The sequence below is a fragment of the Caenorhabditis remanei genome, chromosome III (genome assembly GCF_010183535.1).
Source record: "Caenorhabditis remanei strain PX506 chromosome III, whole genome shotgun sequence".
Classification (NCBI taxonomy): domain Eukaryota; kingdom Metazoa; phylum Nematoda; class Chromadorea; order Rhabditida; family Rhabditidae; genus Caenorhabditis; species Caenorhabditis remanei.
In genome coordinates this window covers 14,031,419-14,039,548 of record NC_071330.1, presented here as the reverse complement: position 1 = coordinate 14,039,548, position 8,130 = coordinate 14,031,419, and the positions used below count along the sequence as shown (strand labels likewise).

General features: G+C 36.9%; 1 protein-coding gene across 1 annotated transcript; it reads left to right on the top strand.

Moving 5' to 3' along the window:
• Positions 1 to 3,411: 3,411 nt before the first annotated feature.
• On the top strand, positions 3,412 to 6,416 carry GCK72_011275 (uncharacterized protein; the record flags this gene model as incomplete). The annotated part of the gene is made up of 3 exons (XM_003099525.2): positions 3,412 to 3,500; positions 4,261 to 5,028; positions 6,116 to 6,416. The coding sequence occupies 3 exons, from the start codon at positions 3,412 to 3,414 to the stop codon at positions 6,414 to 6,416; spliced, it is 1,158 nt and encodes a 385-aa protein (XP_003099573.2).
• Between the last annotated feature and the right edge of the window lie 1,714 nt (positions 6,417 to 8,130).

The following is an 8,130-nucleotide window of genomic DNA, read 5'->3' as shown; positions in this document are numbered from 1 at the left end:
GAAGTCTTTGGAGACGCCGCTCTCAAACGACCTATAAATTAGTTCATAGGTACTTTCGACTACGGGGAGTCCATTTCTGACATCAAAACCTGCTAAATGTCTATGAGAGCCGAATTATGAACTTTCAAACTTTTCATCCGCCATATGAAACGCCACCGCGCCGTTTCATTTGTGTTCCCCAGTGGTTTACCTAAGTTCGTACGTTGGGTGTACTATTTGCCGAGTTGGAATTTCATCATAACTCGGCTCGCAGAGACATTTAGCCGGTTTTGATGGCAGAAATAAATTCCCCGTAGTCGAAAGTACCTAAGACAAAATTTATATACATTGCCGTGCAAAACTATACGAACTTGGGGCTGTTTAAAAACGAAAACTACAGTATCCCTGGAGTGGAGTACGGTACTTTTCGTGTCGAGACCCAACTTGCACCAAACCTAGCCGTGATTATACTTTTCTGAACCGTCTCGACGAGCTAATTCTAAAAATCGCAATTTCAAGAGTTTTGGAGCAAAACTGCATACAGTTTAGAGTTTAGTTGTCATTCAAGTTTCAAGCATTTATCAACAGTACAGACAAGCTTTAATGTTTTCACAGAATTCAAAATATGCAGAACGAGGTCACGGAGATGTTCAGTCACTAAGAGTAAAGTAAGCGCACTTGGATAGCTCCACAAATTCTGAGGAATTGAAGAAGTGGCTGGGAGAAGTGGCCATACCGTGCAGCTCCTTCATGTTCAAACCGGCCGATTTGTCCGTGCTGATTGCAACAGTATACACAACGACACCTTGGCTTTTGCCTCGACACCTGAAAGTAATTCATTTGGTCAAAAAATATTTTTCAATGAATTTTGCAAAAACTTGTTTTTTTTAATTTTAAAATTTTCTCAAAATCCTGAAATCCAAAAATTCTGAAACCTACATTTCCAGAATCAGCTTGTTTTCAGCTTTCAGAAAAGTATAATCATGCCCCTATTCCGTGCAAGTTGGGTCCCACCACGAAAACTACAGTAAGCTGGAGTGGAGTACTGTAGTTTTCGTGTCGAGACCCAACTTGCACGGAATAGGGGCATGATTATACTTTTCTGAAAGCTGAAAACGAGCTGATTCTGAAAATTTAGGTTTCATAGTTTTTGAAATTCAGGATTTTGAGGAAATCTTTAAATTTAAAAAATTGTAATTTTAATATCGAAAATCGGTCTCGTCCACGAAAACTCCAGGATACTGTAGTTATCACTGCACGGTCTCATCGAAGCAATTCTCCACAATATTTCCAATAAATTCTACACATTTCAAACCTAAAAAAACCTAAAAATCTCAAAAACAAGCAAAGTTACAGGTTTTCGAAAAATATTCAAAATTCCCAATTTTTTCAAACTACAGTAACTCTGTCAGATTTGCTCCAATTTTCCAGAAAACAAAAAAACCATAATCAGCGCGTCAAGACGGTTCAGAAAAGTATAATCATGCCCCTATTCCGTGCAAGTTGGGTCCCACCACGAAAACTACAGTACTCCCCTCAAGGGGTATTGTACTTTTCGTGTCGAGACCCAACTTGCACCAAACCTAGCCGTAATGACACTTTTCTGAACCGTCTCGACGCGCTGATTTTCAAAATCGCAATTTCAAGAGTTTTGGAGCAAAATCTTACCTGTATCCGTCCGTCAAAACCACAAAGTTGAGTGGCGGGGGGCAAATTTCGATGCCTCTCCTGTTGCAGTGATTCCGGAGAAGAAGGGAAGGTGTCCAATAATAAATAAATATTTCAAAAATAAATCAGAATTTTAGAAAAATCAAATTTTGACGTCTATCCAGTAAGACATCTTAAGGGAACGCTGGGGAAAGTACAACTCATATCGGGGTATATAACATCGTGAAAACCTGTTCAACTACTAAAAAAAGTTCTCGGAGACTTATTTAGGTCAGTACAAAAAGTAGATCCGCCAACTTTTTTTTTGGTTTTTCAGAATTGGGTATTAGAAGAACAGGTTCTGATTCATGAAGTGTTTTTTTTTTCAAAGAATGCCAGCGGAGAAAAAGTGAAAAGGGATATCCTTTGCGCCAAGAAAAAAACGTTCCAACCGGATAACTCGGTATATTTCAAGGAAAAATGGGTTTTTTTTTCATGAAAATTGGTTTGAAATTGATCAAAAACTCAATTTAAAAGTTCAAAATGTCAAAAAACCCAAAATCAAAAATGCAAAAAAAGAAATGCTGCGGAGGGGAATCGAACCCCGGAGTGATTTGGTGACTCTTGGCCGGCGCCACCAACTCCCGGCCGAGTGGTTAAGATGCCCGTTTTCTACCAAATCACTCGGGGGTTCGATTCCTCTCCTCGCCAAAACTTTTTTTGCATTTTTGATTTTGGGTTTTTGTGACATTTTCTGAATTATAACGAGAAATAAGGTATATGGTGGCTATTTTGAAAGTTAAAAGTATGTTTTTTGAGATCAGAAGGTCTATTTTAGATGAAAAATGAGGTTTTCAGAGACTAAAAGTATGTTTTTGAGCCCAAAATGTCAAAAAAAAAACCGCGAAAACAAAAAATGCAAAAATTTTTTGGCGGAAAGAGGAATCGAACCCCCGAGTGATTTGGTGGAAAATGAGCGGGTTCGATTCCCCTCGGCAGCATTTCATTTTTGCATTTTGGGTTTTTTTTGACATTTTGAGCTCAAAAATTGAGTTTTTGATCAATTTCAGATCAATTTTCATGAAAATTTAGTATTTCTTCCCTAGGAAGACCCCTTTCTAACATTTTTTTTTTCGAAAAATCACATTTTTGGTTGATTTTCTGCGATTTCCATCACCTGGTAGGTCACAGACGTAGAACTCGCTGATTTTCTACATTTTGGTATATTCTTTAGTTTTTAAAACTCAGTTTGATGCGACCCGATTTTTGACAAGTTTGAAAATTTCAAAAAAAAAAAAAAAGTTTTTCGCAATGCAGTTCGCGAATAAAACATGTATTAAAATTGCCATTTCCCGCATCTTATCACACTGTTTCCTCATTTGCCTAAGGTGTTTCCCTTTTTTCTTCCACAAATAATAATGACGAAATCAATAAATAGGTCGCCCCTCTTTTTCTCTGCGTCTATAGATTTCTCACTCTCTCTCATTTTCTCTGTCAGCGGTGTCGCACTTTCAATTCACATTATCTTCATTTTTCAATAAGAAAATTCGCATTTTCATCTGATTTTAACCGTAATATTCCCAATCGCTGAAAATCGGCGAAAAATCGCAAAAAATCTGCAAATCGGAGATTTTCAGCGATTGAAGACTCACGTGAGAATTAAGCTCATGCGTGACCCTTTCTCGACACCCTAATTAACAAATGAAACAATAATTAACGTATTTTACTTAATTAATTTTATTCGAAAACTAACACAATTTTCTTTTTTCAGCGGCGTCAACGACTATGGCAGCACTATCTAAACCTCCCACAATTCTCTCCATGCCGGAAGAAGTTTTCGATTTGATTTTCAAGTTTTTGAATCCAATTGAGATGTAAGTTCATGGAGTTATGTGACGACCAGAGTTGCATGCAATTCCGACTTCCGACTTCCGACTTCCGGATAAGAAATTTTCACTTCCATGCAACTCTGTTGACGACTTGTCAAAACGACGCGTCTCAGGCACGCCAGTTGATTTGAATTTTTCTTTTGGACGCGTTTTGAACATGAGTTTTGCAAGAAAAAAAACTAAAATTGGAAAATTTGAAGCAAAATCAAAAAATTATGTTCAAAACGCGTCCCAGGCGCCCCAGAAGCAGGATTTTTGTATGAAAATAACCTATAAATTGCCAAAATCTGTTGAAAACGAACAGAATGAGCTGAAAATCGTAAAATTTGATTTGAAACCAGATAATATTTGCAATTTTCGTATTTAAACATTTTAGAGAAACACATAATTTTTTGATTTTGGCTTAATTTTCCAATTTTTTAGGTTATTTTCTTGCGAAAATCATGTTTTCAAATCCGCTGGCGCGCCTGAGACGCGTTTTGATAAGTACGATTCTAAACATATAATAGTTGTCAAGCAAACTGGAGCGAAAGTCAAATTTCAAATTTTTGAATTTTTTGAAATTTTTTGAATTTTTTCGGGAAAAAGTCAAATTTTCGACTATGATTCAAAATTGGAAGAAAATCTGAAAAATAGTCAAAAATGTTCACATTTTCGATGAAAAATTGAAAAAACATTGGAAAAAAGGACCATTTTTTGAAGCCGGGCCTTGACAAGTACGATTCTAAATAATCTTTTTTTGCAGATTCCAATTCTCCCGAGTCTCCCTCAAAACAAAGGAAATCTCCATGAAGTCGGCCGCGAAAAAGGGGCGGAGCCTAATGAATATTACCGTGATGGATCATTATAAACTTGAGTTGAAATTTCTCGAAGAATCTTGGCATTTTCTTGTTTTCCCGAACTCATTGGATTATGAAGAAGGTGCAAACAGTTTAAGTGTCAGGTCTGAAAATCCTGGGAGGGAATTCTCAAGGCTGGTAGATCAAATCCGGGAGGTCTTCAAGGCTGAAATTGGATCCATGTATATTAATATTGGATCAGAGATGACTACCGATGACTTGAACGGCTTCATGAAATGTCTGGATACCGTAATCAAGATTCCAGAAATGACAGTGAACAGTAGCCAATACGATAATGGTCATATGAACTGGTTCATGGAGAATCTCAAAAAAGATATCGGAAAATTATACATCAATGAACGCTACCAATCAACTCGTCATGCAAACTTTAAATTTCAAGGAAAAATCGATGATTTAAACGCTGGAACCGTCTCCGAATGGCTGGATTTTGACCAGTTGAAATCTTTGAGCTGCCGGAATATCTATGGAGGTCTTACCACGCTATCCAATCAAGATTTGAACCTGTTTTTGAAGAATTGGAGTCTGGAAAACCATGGGAACGAACGAATTGGGTTCTATATGTTCCAAGCGAAGGAGAAATTGGAATGGAGTATTATTCTGGAGGGGTTGGAGGGAGAAGTGAGAGATGTTAAGACAGTGAAAAGAGATTATAAGTGAGTTCTGTTCCAGGATTGAGATTTTGAAAATTTCAAAATCAAATTTTCGCCCTAAAACTCACATTTTTCAACATTTTTAGCGTGCTAAACCAATCAAAAACACATTTTCTACCTATATTAGCAAAAACAAAAAACTTTTCCCCTATGTGGAATCGAACCCTGGTACCTCAGATTCCTAGTGTCTACCTTAACCACTCGGCCACCACTGCACACTTTTTTTTTGAAAACCTATCAATATGGGTATCAAAATTTCGGGAATTCAGCCGGGAATTAGAATTTCTATATGAAAATTGCTGAAAGTTTCAAAAATTTGAGTTAAGTCTCAAAATTCGCAAATTTCATTTTTTCGTTGTGAGACCCATTTTTCGAACTTTTTTCAAACATAGTCTTGTTCAAAAAAATACCGATTTTATGAGCTTTTTACAACAAAATGTGGCCAAAATCGACAAATTTCGATTTGAAAACATTCGAAAAAATAAAAATTTGGGTTTCTAGGCCGCCAGTTTGGAATTCTAGGCCACGTGGAATTTCTGAGAGTTTGAGACCGATTTTTGCAATTTTTTGGCTAGTTTTGACATGTTTTTAACAATTTTTGACAAAAAACATCAAAAACCATGAAAAATCTGTCGGAAATCGGAAATTTGGGTTTCTAGGCCACCAATTTGAGGATTTTTAGATCATGCTTTTTCGAAAAGTTTCGAAACTCTGTAACTTTTTCATTTTTTAAGATAATGTCTTAATTTTTTAAATCAAATTGATGCTTGCAGGCAAAACTAGCTGCAAAAAATACTTTAGAGTACGGTACGCGCCTTTACACTCTGGCTGGTTACTGTAGTTTTCGTGGTGGGACCCTACTAGGGAATGATTATACTCTTTCGAATCGTCTTGATGAGCTAAATTCGAAAAATTAAGTTTCGAGGGTCTTGACACAAAACTGATCGGGTTGCGGTAGATTTTGTGATTTTTTGATTTTCGAAATTTTTCGAAAATCTCTAACTTTGTTCATTGTTGAGCTATTTTCTTGGTTTTTGGCTTAAAATTGAGCTGAAAATCTGGACAAATTTAAAATGTTAATATATTTCAGATCCCCGTGGCACCCGACTCAAATGTTCCATATAAATGGAGGAGTGGACATTAAACGAGCTGACGGGAAGACTGCGACAGTTGGAATGCGATTTCATGTCGGTTTTGACGAGGAGCCATTGACACAAAAAGCAATCGATCAATACGAAAAAATAATTAAAAATCGGGATTCAGAAGAAGAAGAAGAAGAAGAAGAAGACGTTGTTACAGAGGATGAGGATGAAGACAGTGGAGGAGAAGGATCGAGAGAATTCAAATTGACTACTAATGCTCGCCAATATTTTTTCATGGTTGTCTGGTGATTTTTCTTTTTCACGTATAAAATTGTCATGTTTTATGATTGAGATCGCTTGAGATTGGTTGAGATTGCTGATACCTCATAAAGCCATGTATCTCAAAAGTGGGCGGAGCTACCTGAAAATTTTCAATTATGAAAATATAGCCCTTGAAATTCTGTAAATTTTACTAGTTGGAAGTTTTTTTCTAGCGCCGCCGAGTTTTGAGATACGATCGTTTGAAGTTTTGGAAGGAGAGTGAGAGACGCAGACAACGAGAGCGTCTAGTTGTCTGCGTCTCCACAAAATTTCAAAGCGATGTATCTCAAAAAGGGGCGATGCTAGAAAAAAGTTTTCAACTACAAAAATGTACTGAACTTTAAGAACTACATTTTTGTAGTTGACAATTTTAAAGTAGCTACGCCCACTTTTGAGATACAAGCATTTCTAACGGTGAATAAGAGGGAGAGTGAGAGACGCAGAGAAGCGAGAGAGTCAGATTGTCTGCGCTCTCTCTCTGTATTTACAGGTTTTCAGGTTTTGACAGATTTTTGAGAGTTTTTGTGCAATTTTCAAATCGAAAACTTTCAAAAAACAGTGAAAAATTCCAGAAAATCGAGGTTTTTCTAGTTTTTTTTCAGTTCTCAACTTTCAGACAGATGTATCTCAAAAGTAGGCGGAGCTAGAAAAATGTTGTCGACTAAAGAAATGTAGAATATGATAAGGACTATGTTTTTGTAGTTGATAATTTTTAGATAGCTCCGCCTACTTTTTTTATATTTTTATTTTTTATTTAAAATACGTACGTGAGAGTACGTGGCAAGGTCAATAGGTGGGGGGGGGGGGGGGAACTTGAAATAAATAGAGGGAGAATAGTGAACACGTGGAAGGTAAATGAATTGTTAGTGTTATTGGATGGGCGAATACTTATTCATGTCAGTTGTACCGCAATACTGGAGAAAGCTTAATGTTTTATTGAGCCGTAGGACTAACTATTTTACTGAGGACGCGGTGAGTGAAAAAATGCTCACGAATTTTAGATCTTGGAGTTTTCCAATGATAGAGGTGGCCTCGTCTGGTATTGTGAGATGAAAGTTGAAAATAATTGGTATAGTCAATATCTATTTTTCCTATTAATAATTTACCGAAGAAGAATTTATCGAATCCGGCTCGTCGGGAAGATAAAGATTGAAGTTGATAATTCCCTAAACGTTGGTTTACCTGGACGTACTTTGGGTCAGTTCTCAGTATTTGAGATATAACAGTTTGAAATCAAAAAACACTAAAATTTGTTTCCAGTGATGAATAGAGAAATAATTATCCTCAAACTGGTAATTTTCAAAATTTTCATTTTTCAAAAAATTTATTTGATATAAAACACCAAAACACTGAATTTGATCAAAAAACGGGTGATTATGTTTATATGCTGTATGAAAACTTTTTCGCTATGCGCCTTTAAGCTACAGTAAGAATTCGCACTGCTAAAGCGTCAGTAATCCCTTGGGTCATTTGGGTGCGTAGGGGGCCCGTGGTCAGCAGATGTCAGGCGCCATTCCGATAACATTAGTGTTCCAATGATCACATACTCATGTATATTATGAAATGTCATGTCTCCCGGCTGGTTAGCTGGCAGGGGTATGTCTATTCAAAAAGTGAGAAAGGTCACAACTAGTGACACGGAGACACAGAGACACAGACACCGAGAAACCCTCTTCTCTCTCTGTCCTTCTCCACAGTTCTC